General features: G+C 44.9%; 2 protein-coding genes across 3 annotated transcripts in view; one reads left to right on the top strand and one right to left on the bottom strand.

The window, feature by feature from the left end:
- Positions 1 to 16,951, bottom strand: part of igdcc3 (immunoglobulin superfamily, DCC subclass, member 3) — a 191,934-nt gene that overhangs the window by 17,044 nt on the left and 157,939 nt on the right. For both annotated transcript variants that reach the window (XM_073033203.1, XM_073033204.1), the window contains 3 exons: positions 16,424 to 16,589; positions 4,241 to 4,488; positions 1,139 to 1,303 (listed from right to left, as the gene is read on the bottom strand). In XM_073033203.1, coding sequence (XP_072889304.1) covers positions 1,139 to 1,303; positions 4,241 to 4,488; positions 16,424 to 16,589 — 579 coding nt within the window. The remainder of the gene's footprint in view (positions 1 to 1,138; positions 1,304 to 4,240; positions 4,489 to 16,423; positions 16,590 to 16,951) is intronic.
- The window catches only part of LOC140718907 (serine/threonine-protein kinase Nek8-like), a 168,264-nt gene that overhangs the window by 141,452 nt on the left and 9,861 nt on the right, over positions 1 to 16,951 (top strand). The gene's annotated exons all lie outside the window — the stretch shown is intronic.

The following is a 16,951-nucleotide window of genomic DNA, read 5'->3' as shown; positions in this document are numbered from 1 at the left end:
ATCTATTCTCCTTTGCTTCAATCAGCAGCAACGGTAATCATAATCTTGAAATCATTTCATTCTGGTACCATCCAGAAATAATCCCAGAGACAAGAGTCGTTTGATTCTGATGAAGGGTCTCAGCCCGAAACATCGACTGTTTATTCCCTTCCATAGTTGTTGCCTGACCTGCCGAGTTCATCCAGCATTCTGTGTGTTGTTCTGGCTATCTGATGCAGAGTTTGACCCATAATGTTGACGGTTCCTTTCCCCCCCACAGATACTCCTCGAACCTCCGGTGGAATATTTGCTGCTATTATAGTTCTGGTATCGAATACCTCTAAGCTATGACACATTGGATAACTCCAGTGAAGTAACACTCCACGGTGTCCTCATCAGCACCACCCACGTTGACAGCCAGTGGGATAGCACAGCAGTGGGGAACATGGTAGCAGCACCTCTCCAATTTTCCCTCCAAGCCAAATGCATTGCAGACTTAGAAATATATCATCACTTCTTCAATGTTGCTCAGTCAATATTCTGAAACACTGCACAGCATGTTGGGAACAGCTTAAGTGCGAGGGCTGTTACAGCCACAAAGGTATCAATAAACCTGAAAGGGTGCAGAGAAATTTTTACACAAATGCTGCTGGGACTTCAGCACCTGAATTATAGGGAAAGGTTGAACAGGCCAGGATGTTACTCACTGGAACACAGAAGAATGAGGAGAGATTTGACAGAAGTGTACAAAATTGTGAGGATATAGACTGGGTGAATGCTCGCAATCTCTTTTCGCCCCAGGTTGCGTAAGACTAGAACTAGAGGTTTATAGTGAAAAGTGAAATATTTAAGGAGATGAGGGGCATCTACAAACGGTTTGTACATGCAGAGGGTGGTACATGTGTGGAACAAGCTGCCAGTGGAAGTGGCGGATATGAGTTCCACTTTGATAGGAACACAGATGAGAGAGGTATTGAGGGCTATGATCTGGATGCTGGCAGATGGGACTAGGCAGAAGACCAGGATAGCATGGTCTAGATGGGCTGAATGTCCTGTTTCTGTGTTGTATCACTCTCTGTCTGTACAATATCCAGTCATCTATAACTTGTATATCAGAAGTAACACATTCTCTCTGCTCCACAATTCGCATGCTTCTTACCTTCACCCAGTGTACTCCTGACCGCGGGCTCAGAGGGTTTGCTGGCTCCTCGCGAGGTATAAGCCTTTATGTAGAAAGTGTAGCTGGTGGATGACTCAAGGTCAGTCACTACTTGCTGCAGGGTGCTTTTACTCACAGCCTCCTGGTACTCCATCTCCACTGGATCTGTGAAAGCAAGAGAAGATGAGGCAAATCCTGGAGAATCCCGTAGCAGGGACGGATCAGGGTCATTCCCCGCTTACAGTAGGGTTCCATCCTCACGAACCTTTCGAAACCTGAGCAGTTCACAAATTGGAAATGTTGGTGTGGGCTCAGTTCCCTGGTACAGGATGCCTGCAATCGGTAAATCCATGCCGCTGGTCCCCCCAAATGATAATAAGGTCCAGAGGAGGTTCACACAAATGATCCTGGTAATGGAAGGGTTAAAGTGTGAAGGGGTGGGGGAATCTCACTGAAACCTATCGAATGTTGAAAGGCCTAGATAGAGTTCATGTGGAAAGGATGTTTCCAATAGTGGGGGAGTCTAGGACCAGAGGGCACAGCTTCAGAATACAAAGATATCCCTTTAGAACAAAGATGGGGAATTTCTTTGGTCAGAGGGTGGAATTCATCACCACACATGGTTGTGGAGTCCAAGTTATTGTTTGAAGCAGAGGTTGATGGATTCTCCATTAGTAATGATGTCAAAGGTTACAGGGACAAGGCAGGAGAGTTGAGAGGGGTTATAAAGCAGCCATCATGGAATGGTGGAGAGGACTCAATGGGCTAAATGTCTCCTAAGTCTCATGGTCAATGGTCCTATGTTTGCACTTAAATCAGGTGTTTCTAAGCTGAGAAAGACCCATACTTTTTTAATCAAAGTTCAAAATAAATTTATTATTATAGTACATGTATGTCAACATATACAATACCGAGATTCATCTTCTTACTGGCAACTCAATAAATCCATAATCAAGAAAGATCATATCAACTTGGGTGTTCAACTAGTGTGCAAAAGACAACAAACTGTGTAAATACAAAAAGATATTAATCGTTATAATAAATGAATTAGCAAAAAATAATCGAGAACATGAGATGAAGAGTCTTTGAAAGTAAGTCTATGGGTTGTGGGAACAGTTCAATGATGGGGCTAGTGAAGGTATCCCCTCTGGTTCAAGAGCCTAATGGCTGAGGGGTAATAACTGTCCTGAACCTGGCGGTGTGAGTCCTGAAGCTCCTGCACCTCTTTCCTGATGGCAGCAGCGAGAAGAGAGCCTATCTTGGGTGGTGGGAGTCCCAGATGATGGATGCTGCTTTCCTGCGACAATGCTTTAATATACCCAATGGCGGGGTTGGTTTTACCTGTGATGGACTGGGCTATATCCACTACTTATATTAGGATTTTCCATTCAAGAGTAATGGCATATCCATACCAGGCTGACATTCAGCCAGTCAATATACTCTCCACCACACGTATATAGAAGTTTGTCAAGGTTTTAGGCGTCATGCCCGTCATGTGTCGGCGCGTGGCCTAGTGGGTAAGGCATCAGACTAGTAACCTGAAGGTCACTGGTTCGAGCCTCAGCTGAGGCAGCGTGTTTGTGTCCTTGAGCAAGGCAATTAACAACACATTGCTCTGCGACAACACCGGTGCCAAGCTGTTTGGGTCCTAGTGCCCTTCCCTTGGACAACATCGGTGGCGTGGAGAGGGGAAAGCCTGCAGCTTGGGCAACTGCCAGTCTCCCATACAACCCTGCCCAGGCCTGCACCCTGGAAGCTCCAGGCGCAGATCCATGGTCTCTCGAGACCGACGGACGCCACCATTCAGGCGTCATGCCCAATCTTCACAAACTCCTGAGGAAGCAGCAGAGATGGCATGCATTCTTTGTAATTGAATTACGTGTTGGGCCAGGACAAGTTCATTCACACAATGTGACAATCACAATTACCGATCACTCTCCAATAACTCCTTTTGCAAAATGGCGAGCTCTCTTCCCAAGTCTCTAAGTACTTTACAGCAATTAAATTTACTGGGCCAATTTAGAATGTCAATGACATAGAGTTGGCACTGGTGTCACACAAAGCCAGACCAAGCATGGACTGGAGGTGAGGGGATGGTGAAGGATGATGGACTTTGTGCTTTTGTCTTGCTTTCTTGTAAAAATAGTGAGCAATTTATGCTTTCTCTTGTGAATGTTTCTTATTTGACGCTATATGCCTGTGATGCTCCTGCAAGTAAGATTTCCATTATACCTGTGCATACAAGTACTAAGAAGAAATCGAAAATAGTGAGGCAACGTCCTGAAAGGATGGTAACTCAGGAAGGCAGCATCCATCACGAAGGGCCCTCACCATCCAGGACATGCCCCCTTCTCATTCATCTCCCCCATCAGGAACATACAGGAATCTGAAGATGCACATCCAATGTTTTAGAAACGATTTCATCCCCTTGGCCATCAAATTTCTGAAAGGTTCATGAAACCCATGACACCACCTCACTATATTCCTCTCTTTTTGCACTATTTATATCCTTATTGCAATGCATAGCGACCTTTATGTACTTCACTGTACTGCCGCCTTAAAACAACACATTTCACTGCATACTGCATGTCAGTGATAACAAACCTCTGATTCTAAGAACTTTTCTGGATGAATATGTTTCCTTATCACTTATAATACGATAGCAACTATAATTTTGTACCAGAGCACTAATCTCTCTCGAGTAAGGGCTGCACAGGAACGGGTTTCATTCTAAACGTGCTCCAGAGCAGGGAAAAAATTATTGCGACGCTCAGACAATTCTAGATTTATAAGAGCAAATAATTTTAAGGGCAGAGAGACAATGATACCTTCTCCCTAATAAAAATGCCTTCATATCTACCCTGGGGCAGCATCTTCGGGCTAAACTCAGTATTTGATTCTGGGTGTTTTGAGTGATCTCTGTGGATATTACACACTGATATGAGTGGCTTGGGAAGCTCTTGTGGTACAATTTTCAACTTCTTGCCCCAGAGCTATTACAGGTGTGATTTTTCCCAAAAGCACCTTATCCAGTACTATATTTATATAAGCACAGTGATCTGAATATCTTGGCAGCGGGAGAGGAGGCAGTCATTCTCCTACCTGCAGTCTTCCTGATGTGTAGGACGTAACCGATAATGTCTCTGGTATTCTCCAAGGGCTCGCTCCAGGACACTTGAATGGCTGTTGCTGAGAGAGCCATGGTCTTCACATCCCGAGGGGGTCCAGGAAGCCCCTCTGCCCAGAGGACCGTTAATCGTGCACTTGCCTGTGTCGAGCCGGCATCGTTTTCAGCAATGCACTGGTAGATCGCTTCGTCCTCCGGGGAGATCCCATTTATCGTGAGCGTGCTGGGAAAAGGGAGAAAGGAAGCCAAAGGAATCTCAATGTAAAAGGTGCACAGGAGTCCTCTATTTCTTTTCCAATTCCTTCTTTTAAGTTTTCTCGTCTCCCACTGATGTACCTCGTAATGGTGGGTCTCCTACCCCCGTGATAATTACTCGTGAGTGGTCTTCTGGAGTGAGCATGGATGGGCCATTCAGCAATAGAAGGGGAAATTCTGTGCTCTCCCTGCAACCTGGTGGTGTGGGAGCTGAGGCTCCTGTACCTCCTTCCTGATGGCAGCAGTGAGAAGAGAGCATGGCCTGGATGGTGGGGGGTCCTTGATGATGGACGCTGCTTTTTTTGTGGCAGTGCCTCTTGTAGATGTGGACTCTATCAAGTGCCATCAAGAGCCTATGAGACAGGTCTTGTTCTGCTGTTGCTCAATCCACAAGCCAACCTAACCAGAGAAGCTGTAAGCTTTCCATCTGCTAAATGTAAAACTCTACTTGTGTATTCCAACATTCTAAGCAGCTATTTAAAATCTCAACTGGTTATTTTAAAAATTCTAAGTCGTTTCTTAAGACTCCAACTGTTCATTGTAAGATTCCAGTTGGCTATCTAGGATTCCAGGTAGCTATTCTAATGTTTTCAACTGGTTACTGAAGACTCCTAACCATATCTCATATTTCGAACAGTGAAGTATGATTCCAACAGGTACTCCAACAGGATGCTGCCCGGCCTGCGGAGTTCCTCCAGCGAGGTACTCCATCTGTCATTTAGATCCAAACTCATTATTTTAAGACCAATAACTTAATTAATTTTGCACTAAATTAAACTAGATTCTAAGACTAGTCATTCTAAGGTCCCAAACTTCAGAATCAGAATCAGTTTTATTGATACTGACATACAGCACTGTGCAAAGACAGGGCAGCATGGTAGTGTAGTAGTTAGCATGCTTTATAGTACCAGTGACCCAGGTTCAATTCCTGCTGCTGTATGTAAGGAGTTTTTACACTCTCCGTGTGACCACGTGGGTTTCCTCTGTAAAATGCATGGAAATGCAAAATGCTCCTAACTCCCACCCCACAATGCAATATAAGCTACAGCTACCATGAATGTGTGCTAAGTTTCCATGAAGGTCCTGCTAATTTTCTACTGAAGCTTTGTCAGTGGCTCAGGTGAACTCCTGCAACCATTTCTGGGATGTACTTGGCAACTGTCAAAGCCCTTTTATGTGAAAAGAACTCAACATAATTAGGAAGATTTTGACTTAGTAAACCTCAAGGGATTAAAAGATGTCCTTACAAAATACTGAATTACTGCTTTAACTAATAAATGCAAATTAAATCTTGATTTGTTCCTAAACATTTTTAATACTGCTGAACTAAAGCAAAATAAATGGCTATTCAGAGGACATTGAATATTAATGAGAATTGTTGTCAGAACATTTTAGTTCACAAATGGAAAGTTCCTCCAACATGAAGGGGAAATACAGGGCTCTCTTCCAACCCAATTTAATAGACGTGAACATTTCATTGTCTGGATGGGAGACACGTGCGCATTGCCGCAATTCAATCACAGCATCTACATTCAAATGAAAGGCATTTCACTTTGAAACAGACAGGTCTGCTCATGTGCAAAAGTTTCCTGGAGCTCCTGGAGTTCCCCATTGATTGTGCTTCATCCTGATGGGATTAATAAACTCCAGCAGGACAACAGATCAAAGAGAGTCTGTTAACACCCATTGTCAATCCCCTCCTTTACTGCTCCTGACCTAGATATTGTATCAGTGAATGACCTCAGCAGATTCCTTCTGAAGCCAGCCGCTTCCTCTCTTTACGAGGGAGAGGCCTGTGGACGGCTGAAACATATCTCTTGAACCATCCTGCGATGTAGGTCAAACACAAGAAAAGAATGTCTTCCCTTTTATCAGGAGGACAGTCGTATGAGTCTCACAGCACAGTGAAGCTGAACGAAGGGTGTCTAGTTTAAGGGTTCACTTAATGCCAGCGACACTCAGTTTTGTGAAGGGAACCTCCAGCAGGCTTTAGCTCCCCATTTGTGTATGCAGATAATCTCAGACTTGTTTTGGGATTGGGCCTTGAGGATTTTCTTGTCTGCTTCACAAATATGGCACCTTTAAGGTGTAAAAACCTCATGTTCGCCTCTCCTATCAACTGGACACGTCATCACCGAACCTAATGAAACTCCAAGCTGCAGCAGATTCAGACTCAAGTTCAGATCTATTTATCGCATATACATCGAAACATACAGTGAAATATATTATTTGCGTCCACAGCCAGTTTACCCAAGGATGAGCTGGGGGGCAGCCCACAATAGTTGCCATGCATTCCAACACCAACATACCATGCCCACGGTGTTTCACAGAACAGCACAGCAACAGCAGCAAAACAAGCCCCTGTCCCATCCCTCCCACCCACCTAATCACACACCCAGCGAGACCTCCAACCCTGGAGTTGGAGGCCTGTCTGGGTGTTTAACTGGTTGGATGGAATTATTGGGAGGGCTGCTGTTGTCTTGTTCTCAGAATCAGAATCAGGTTTAGTATCACTGGCATAGGTTGTGGAATGTGTTGACTTTGCTGCAGTAGTACAATGCAATACATAATAATAGAAAAAATGTGAATTACAGTAAACATATGTATTAAATAGTTAAATTACATAAGTAGTGCAAAAATGAAATATAAAGAGGTGAGGTCGTGTTCAAGGGTTCAGTGCCCATTCACAGATCTGACGGCAGAGGGGAAGAAGCTTTTCCTGAACTGTTGAGTGTGCGCCTTCAGGCTTCTGCACCTCCTTCCTGATGGTAGCGGTGAGTGCAAGGCGTGACCTGGGTGGTGGTGTTACTGCTTCTGTTGTTCTGTGATGCATTGTGGGCATTCCATGCTGGCACCGGAATGCATAGCAACACTTACAGCTCAAAAAGCTCAGCGTTAGTTACTGCTAGTTAAAGAGGTTCATCAGCCTCTGAAACTAGAATGATCTCAATTGAAACAGCCGCAGTCTTTGCGACCACTTCATTCACAGACCCATGTTATTTACATATCTCTGGGAAATATAGCGAGGATAGACTCCGACTGCTTCCTGACACTTCTGTCAGTAGGCCGTGAAGCGCACAATACGGTTGAGTTCTGTATTCTGTACTGACAGCTGCTAAGGAAAAGCCAGTCAAGGCTAGAGCCAGCACACATTCACACTAGAGTGTGAGAGCGTAAAAAAAAGGGCCCAGTCTATTGAGGGGCGAACATTCAAAGGCTGTTGTCCTGCACAGTAACAATCAGCATGAGTGATTTTCCCAAGGTCACAGGGCCAGACCGATGGCCAGTCTTTACCCACACAAAAGAAGCAAAGCAATCATTAACCCTTCACTGCACAGCAGTAGTGAGGGGGGTGGGGGGGCTGAGATATTGCAATACGGGAATCCAAGACAAAGGCAATTCCTCCAGTGTCCGCAAAACAGAATTGGAAGATATAAGGAAATTGAAATGCCCTGCATAAGCTCGCTGGGAAGTCCAACTAGAAATGCCCCAAGAATGTTTCTCATCAAGGGCGGCTGAAGGTAGAGACATTTTTTTCCACAGCACTTGGACTGAAGTAAGTTAGAGGCAGTCGTAACCGATATCCTGGAGATGATCAGTAAACAGTGCCCCGTCACCCAACCCCCCCCCCCCCATACACATCTCCTCTCACTGCTCCCTACCCCCAATCCTCACCAGCTACAACCCACACAGATCTCCACCTTAACCCTACCCACAACTCCTCCCAATCCGAAGTCAGCCTGAAGGATTTCCAAAGGCTTTTATTTAATCTCTTTGCTAGCTGCTGATTACTGATGGAAAGATAGCTTTCCCAACTTGCACTGTTGCTCACTCACACTGTAACAACTGAGAACCTCTGGAGTGAAGTGAAATATCTCCTCACCCTTGGGATTCCTGAACCTCTTGGCCTCCCGCAGCTGCTGGGAGCAGGGATCGTGAGTAAATCCACACAAATTTTAAAAAAACAAAGCTGCCAAAGACATCTTGACCGGGAATTACCCTGATTCAACAGAACAAAGAAAGTCTGAATGGCTAGCCTCCCCAACATTAATCGTCACATCCTGCCTTTTATGAGAGCCATTGACTTGGCCACCATTCTGTTCACACTGTTGTTTTGATTTGATTCCTTGAGCTTTTCATGCTAATAGTGGTAACCAGGGAAACATGATCAGGGCCAGCTTATTTTTAACCACTGTTTAAAAAGCAATCATTTGTTGTACAAAGTCAAGATTAAAAAAAGTTATTTCTGCTTAAGAACAATCGGTCATTGAATTGTCTTCTTGGTCAGTCTTTTGGGATCGAGGATGACTCCCTTGTGCTTCAGGTATGTGAGTCCTGAGGCCAATGTGGGAATCACAGACTCTGCCACAGGGCAGGAGTGGCTGGTGGGACGAGCGGGTGCCACACACCCTCAACATTCCGGGCTTTTCCATGCTTCCGATACACGGACTCCAACATTTCCAGTACCATCCCAGAACGCTCCTCTGCTTTCAGGGGTCATGGGTAAGGAACGACTGGATCTTTTCCTCTCCCGTTCCAGTTTCTCTCCAGCCCCGTGGAGATATCCTCAGCCCTGGAACAGGCAAGCAAGGCAGCCATTGGGAACCTGGCTTGTGGCTGTGGAGAACAGAACTTATTCAGTTAACTATATTGTCCCCTATTGGTGTAAGATACCGTTCCACTCTCCGCACCAATGGTTCTCTGTACAATGGAGGTGTGGTCAGTTTGATTTAAGAACATAAGAAACAGGAAAAGTAACCAGTCATCTGGCCCCTCAAGCCTACTCTGCCATTTAAGAAGATTATGGCTGATCTGGCCACGGACTGAACTCCACCTTCCTGTCTTTCCCCCAGAACTCTTAATTCTTCTGCTATGCAAAAATATAACTAACCGTGTCTTAAATATATTTAATGAGATAGTAGCCCCTACTGCTTCCCCTGGGCAGCAAAGTGTACAGATTCTACTGCCTGGGAAAAACAGCTTCTCCACAAAATTCAAAATAAGTTTATTACCAAAGTAGGTAAGTGTTACCAAAATGCACAAATCTAAACGTCACTGTTTGACACAATGGACAACCAATCACACATACTATCCTGAGATTCATTTTGTTGTAGGCATTAAAAGGAAAAACGAAATACAACAGAATTTTAGGAGAAATTCTACGTAAGTAGCCAATGAGCAAAAGAAGACAAACTGTGCAAGTAAAAAATAATACTAAGACCATGAGTTGTACAGAATCCTTGAAAATGAGTCTGTAGGTTGTCCCAATCAGTTTAGAGCAGTGATGAATAAAGTCAGACTCACACTGGTTCTGGAATTGATGGTAGTTGGGTAATATCTGTTCCTGGACCTAGTGGCGTGGGACCTCAGGTTCCTGTATCTCCTGCCAATGGTAGCAGCAGGAAGGGACCATGGCCAAGATGGTGGGGGTCTTTGATGATGGATGCAGCTTTCGTGTGGCGGTGCTCCTTGTAGATCTACTGAATGCCCTTATTTCCATCCCAAATCGGTTTCTTCGAATCTTGAGACTGTGCCCCCTGGGTCCAGTCTCAGTTCTCTCTGCAGAAAGGCTCATGTTCAAATGTTCAAATGAAGTGCGGGAATGGCTGCCAGTCAGCTTCAATGGAGATTGGGAGTGTGAACAGTGGGAACAATGGGATGTGGGAATGGGGCCCAGTGAGAGTAAATGGGATGTGGGAATGGGGCCCAGTGAGAGTAAATGGGATGTGGGAATGGGGCCCAGTGAGAGTAAATGGGATGTGGGAATGGGTTCCAGTGAGAGTAAATGGGATGTGGGAATGGGTTCCAGTGAGAGTAAATGGGATGTGGGAATGGGTTCCAGTGAGAGTAAATGGGATGTGGGAATGGGTCCCAGTGAGAGTAAATGGGATGTGGGAATGGGGCCCAGTGAGAGTAAATGGGATGTGGGAATGGGTTCCAGTGAGAGTAAATGGGATGAGGGAATGGGGCCCAGTGAGAGTAAATGGGATGTGGGAATGGGGTCCCAGTGAGAGTAAATGGGATGTGGGAATGGGTTCCAGTGAGAGTAAATGGGATGTGGGAATGGGTCCCAGTGAGAGTAAATGGGATGTGGGAATGGGGCCCAGTGAGAGTAAATGGGATGTGGGAATGGGTTCCAGTGAGAGTAAATGGGATGTGGGAATGGGTTCCAGTGAGAGTAAATGGGTTGTGGGAATGGGGTCCCAGTGAGAGTAAATGGGATGTGGGAATGGGTTCCAGTGAGAGTAAATGGGATGTGGGAATGGGTTCCAGTGAGAGTAAATGGGATGTGGGAATGGGTCCCAGTGAGAGTAAATGGGATGTGGGAATGGGTTCCAGTGAGAGTAAATGGGATGTGGGAATGGGGCCCAGTGAGAGTAAATGGGATGTGGGAACGGGTTCCAGTGAGAGTAAATGGGATGTGGGAATGGGTTCCAGTGAGAGTAAATGGGATGTGGGAATGGGTTCCGCTATGTTTCAATGGGATGTGGGAATGGGGTCCCAGTGAGAGTAAATGGGATGTGGGAATGGGGTCCCAGTGAGAGTAAATGGGATGTGGGAATGGATCCCAGTGAGAGTAAATGGGATGTGGGAATGGGTCCCAGTGAGAGTAAATGGGATGTGGGAATGGGTTCCGCTATGTTTCAATGGGATGTGGGAATGGGGTCCCAGTGAGAGTAAATGGGATGTGGGAATGGGGTCCCAGTGAGAGTAAATGGGATGTGGGAACGGGTTCCAGTGAGAGTAAATGGGATGTGGGAATGGGTCACAGTGATTTTAAGAAGACATGTTTGAAACAGGCCCTGTATGACTTTATAAGTTGTGTGGGAAACACAGCCTAGTAATTGTATAAGGGCTGTGGAACCAGGGCCCTGTTGAGTTTGAAATCAATGTAAAGGTTTGTAAACAGATCACTGATAAATTTATAAAGAATGTAGGAAACCGATGGAGCTTTGAGCAGCGACCATTTGGGGAGACCAGAAGCTTGAGGGGACAGAAATCACTCAGGTTCACTGATTGAGTATTAAAGGCAGTGATTTGCGGACAATATTTGCAGCTTTGAGCAGAGGCCAATTCGCCTTTGGGATTGGTTAGCATGAACATTAAAGTAAGGCAGGCTCAAGCGAAATGGCCATTGTTGGATTGGACAGAGTTAGAATGGAGATTTTGAGGTTTTAGTTCTTCGAGGCTTCAGTCAGAGAAGGTAAAAACAAAAACTTGTAGGTAGTGTTTTTCTCTTCTTTATATCTGCGCAGCTAGGACAGTATATAGATGCCAGGCAGGATAGTGGATTCCTCCTCTTGTGGGATGTGGGAAGGCAGGGAGACCTCCTGTGTCCCTAACACCTACACTGCAAGAAGTGCATCCAGCTGCAGCTTCTAACAATCCACATTAAGGAGTTGGAGCTGGATCTGGATGATCTCTGGATCAACTGGGAGGCTGAGGGGGTGATAATTAGGACATACAGAAAGGTAATTACACCCAAGGTGCAGGACACAGGAAACTGAGTGATAGTAAGGAAGGGGAAAGGGATTAGAAAGCCAGTGCAGAGTACCCTGTAGCTATCCCCCTCAACAGCAGGTATATCACTTTGGATATTGTCGGGGAGGCATGACAGCAGTCGGATCTCTAGCACTGAGTATGGCTCTATAACTCAGGAGGGGAGGGGTGAGAAGAGGCTAGTTATGGTGATAGGGGATTCATTAGTTAGGGGAACAGAAAGGAGGTTCTGTGGGTGAGAATGAGCCAGATAGTACGTTGCTGTTACAAGTGATTTTTGGACTTAGGTCATTTACAGTTAGCAAGTGGCTTTGGCTACCAGTCTTCTGTTCCTTGATACTGTATTGTGGATTCAGTTTGGGACAATGCATTCCTAGAAGCTGTGAATCCCAGTCCACAGACCTGCTAACATCTGTGGGATGGATCGAATCAGAAGGTGTGAAGTTTGTATGTAGCTTCAAAAGAAAGCATTGTCTATACTTTGTAAATATGGAATTGCCTTTGTGTTTAGCAAATAAATATCGAGCCCCACGTTGGGCCAACAGACCTTTCCACCAAAAGCATCTCCATTTGATGCCCGCTGTACATTGTTTTGTCGAATAAAGAAGCTGCTTTGTATCTATCAGTAACTCTCCAGTGATTTCATTCATGCAATAACAGTTGCCTCCCTGGTGCCAGGGTCTGGGATACCTTGGATCGAGTCCTCAGCATTCTTAAGTGGGAGGATGATCAGCCAAAGCTTGTGGTCCATGTAGGTACTAATGACATGGGTAGGACAAGTGACGAGGTTCTGCAAAGGGAATTCAGGGTGTTAGGTACTAAGTTAAAGGGCAGAACCTCCAGGGTTGGGATCTTAGGATTGCTACCTGTGCCAAGTGCTACTGAGGCCAGAAATAGGAAGATTATACAGTTTAACACATGGCTAAGGAGTTGGTGTAGGAGGGAGGGCGTAAGATTTTTGGATCACTGAGCTCTCTTCCAGGGTTGGTGGGACCTGTACAGATGGGATGGTTTGCACCTGAACTGGAGGAGGACTAATATCCTAGCGGGAAGGTTTGCTAATGCTGCACGGTGGGGTTTAAACTACATTTGCAGAGGGATGGTGAGGGATGGTCAGTTAGTGGAGAGGTTGTGGAGGCAGACATTGGTAAGACCTCAGACAAAGTCAGGGGTCAAAAGGTTGAGCATGGTACAACTAATGTCCTGAGCTGTGTATATTTCAATGCAAGAAGTATCATAGGAAAGGCAGATGAGCTCAGGGCATGGATTAACACCTGAAATTATGATATTGCAGCCATTAGTAAGAACTGGTTGCAGAACGGACAAGACTGGCAGCATAATATTTTGGTGTTCCATTAGTCCACGCCAAAACCCTTTAAACTGCCTACTCCCATCGACCTGCGCCTGGATCATAGCCCTCTATACCCTTACCATCCATGTACCTATCCAAACTTCTCTTAAACGGTGAAATCGAACTCACATACTCCTCTTGTGCTCATTCCACACTCTCACGGCTCATGAAACATCTCATGAAGATGTTTCCCCTCATGTTTCCCTTAAACTTTTCACCTTTCACCCTTAACTCATGAACTCTGGTTGTAGTCCCATCTAACCTCAGAGGAAAAAGCCTGCTTACATTTACCCTATCTTCACCCTTCATAATTTTGTATACCTCTATCAAATCTCCTCTCAGTCCTCTATGTTCTAAGGAATAAAGTCCTAACCCACTGAAATCCTTCCTTTTAACACAGGTCCTCCAGTCCTGGCAACATCCTTATAAATTCTCGTTGTACTCTTCCAACGCTATTTACACCTTTCCTATAGGTAGGTGACCCAAACTGCACACAATACTACAAATTAGGCCTCACCAAAGACTTCTGTACTCAGTACATTGATTTATGATGGCCAGTATGCCAAAAGTTTTCCTTATGACCCTATCGACCTGCGACACCACTTTCAACAAATTATGTACCTGCATTCCCAGATCCCTTTGCTCGATCACACTCCTCAGTGCCCTACCGTTCACCATTAAAGACCTACCCTGGTTAGTCCTACCAAAGTGCAACATCTCTCACTTGTCCGAATTAAATTCCATCTACCATTTTTCCAGCTGATGCAGATCCCTTTGCAGGCCATGATAACCTTCATCACTGTCCATTACATCCCCATTCTTGATGTCATCCACAAATCTGCTGATCCAGTTGACCACACTATCATCCAGATCATCGATACAGATGACAAACAACAGCGGACCCCGTACCGATCCCTGCAACACAGCACTAGTCACAGGACTTCTGACAGAGAGGCAACCATATATTACCACTCTCTGTCTTCTCACATAAAGCTAATATCTAATCCAATTTACTAACTCATGCTAAATGCCAAGTGACTAAACCTTCTTGCCCAACCTCCCATGTGGGACCTTGTCAAATGCCTTGCTAACATCCAGGTAGGCAACATCCACCGCCTTGCCTTCATCCACTTTCCTAGTAACTTCCTCGAAAAACTATAAGATTGGTTAGACACGACCTACCACGCATGAAGCCATGCTGACTCTCGTTAATCAGTCCATGTTTATCTAAATACTTGTATATCCAGTCCCTTAGAATACCTTCCGATAACTTTCCCATAACCGATGTCAGACTCACCGGCCTATAATTTCCTGGTTTATTTTTAGAGCCTTTCTTAAACAGTGGAACAACATTGGATATCCTCCAATCCTCTGGTACCTCTCCTGCCGCTAAGGATGATATAAATCTCTCTCTCAGACCTGACAATTTCCACACTTGCCCCCCACAGGGTCCGAGGGAACACTCTGTCAGGCCCTGGGGATTTGTCCACCCTGATTTGGTTCAGGATAGCAGACACCTCCTCCTCTGAAATTTGTACAGGGTCCATGAAGTTGATGCAGCTTGGCTCACTTCTATAGACCCTGTGTCCATCTCCTGAGTAAACACAAATGCAAAGGAAAATTATTTAAGATCTCCTCCATCTCTTTTGGATCCACACATGCATTACCATTTTGATCTTCTGGAGCAGTGGTCCCCAACCACCGGGCCGCAGACTGGTGGTTGGGGACCACTGTTCTAGAGGATCACTTTTGTCCCTTGCAATTCTTTTGCTCTTAACATATTTGTAGAATCCCTTAGGATTCTCTACAGCAACTTCATGCCTTCTTGTCGTGCTCCTGATTTCTTTCTGTAGTGTTCATTTGCACTGCATATACTCCGTAAGCACCTCATTTGTTCCTACCTGCCTATACCTGCTATGAACCTCCTTTTTTTCTCTTAACCAGGGCCTCAATATCTATTGAAAACCAAGGTTTCCTACACTTGTTATCTTTAGCTTTTATTCTTACAGGCACATACAAGCTTTGTACTCTCAATATTTTGCTTTTGGAGGCCTCCCACTTACCAAGTACACCTTTGCCAAAGAACAGCCTACCCCAATCCACATTTGCCATTTCATTTCTGATAACATCAAAATTGTTTTTTCTCCAATTCAGAACCTCAACCCACAGACCAGACCTATCTTTTTGCATATTTACTTTGAAACTAATGAGATTGTGAGCACTAGATGGAAAGTATTCCACTATGTAAACTTCTGTCACCTGCCCTGTCTCATTTCCTAATAGCAGATCCAGTATAGCACACTCTCTCAATGGGACTTCTAGGTACTGATTAAGGAAACTTTCCTGAACACACCTGATAAATTCTATCCCATCTGGTCCTTTAACAGGATGGGAGTCCCAATTAACATGTGGAAAGTTAAAATCACCTACTAAACCTTATCTTTCTTGCAACAGTCTGTGATCTCTACAAATGTGTTCCTCCAAATCCCGAGGACTGTTGGGTGGTTTGTAATTATAGCCCCATTAATATGGTCATACCATTTTTATTTCTCAGTTCCACCCATAATGCCTCACTAGATGAGCTCTCCAGTCTGTCTTGATGGAACAATGCCGTGACATTTTCTCTGACTCGTAATGCCACCCCTCCTCCTTTCATCCCTCACAGGAGCCCACGTTTGCCACTTCCATGTTAGACCATCGAGGGAGCTTGAAATCCCAAAACTGGCATCAACTTCATGGCCAACGGCAGTAGTTCCATTACTAACGTTACAAAATACTAATGCAAAAGTACCAGCCATTCTTCTCCTGGCTTTACTATATGCCAACCGCTCTCCTTCATCTTTCCCTCCCCAATATCACACCCTTCAGTGAGAAAAGTGGACAAATTTTCATTCTGTTGTAATGGGCTTGATTCCTGTGGGAATACGACTGGCAGATCCCCAACTGGTAGCGATCAGGCCCAGAGCCTACACTTGGGGCAACCTCGTGTCTCCTGAATTCTCCTCCAAAGATCTGCCCAACCACGGAGCTGGTGGAAGCTGGGTTCACTTACTTATTGTTGTTCTTCAGTTTGATGTGACCACTGGGTGCCAAGATTTCCCCGTTTTTCAGCCAGGTGAGTTGAGGTACTGGCTCCCCTTGTGCCAGGCAATTGAAAATGGCTGTGGTCCCCACGGGCCTCGAAATGGACTGCGGATACTGTACAAACTCTGCAGGTGCTGAAATATAAAACGGGAGAAAGAAACTCAGCTTACAAGGAAGACGAGTTTATCCTCTGAATGCAGGAGTGAGTGTTTGACAACATTAGAATGTACAAACCCCATTTCCAGAAAAGTTGGGATATTTTATAAAATGCAATAAAAACAAAAATCTGTGATATGTTAATTCACGTGAACCTTTATTTAACTGACAAAAGTACAATGATTTTCAATAGTTTTACTGACCAACTTAATTGTATTTTGTAAATAAACACAAATTTAGAATTTGATGGCTGCAACACACTCAACAAAAGTTGGGACAGAGGCATGTTTACCATTGTGTTACATCACCTTTCCTTTTAATAACACATTTTAATCGTTTT

The sequence above is a fragment of the Hemitrygon akajei genome, chromosome 30 (genome assembly GCF_048418815.1).
Source record: "Hemitrygon akajei chromosome 30, sHemAka1.3, whole genome shotgun sequence".
Taxonomy (NCBI): domain Eukaryota; kingdom Metazoa; phylum Chordata; class Chondrichthyes; order Myliobatiformes; family Dasyatidae; genus Hemitrygon; species Hemitrygon akajei.
The sequence above is the reverse complement of the archived record's forward strand: the minus strand, read 5'-3'. Positions and strand labels throughout refer to the sequence as shown.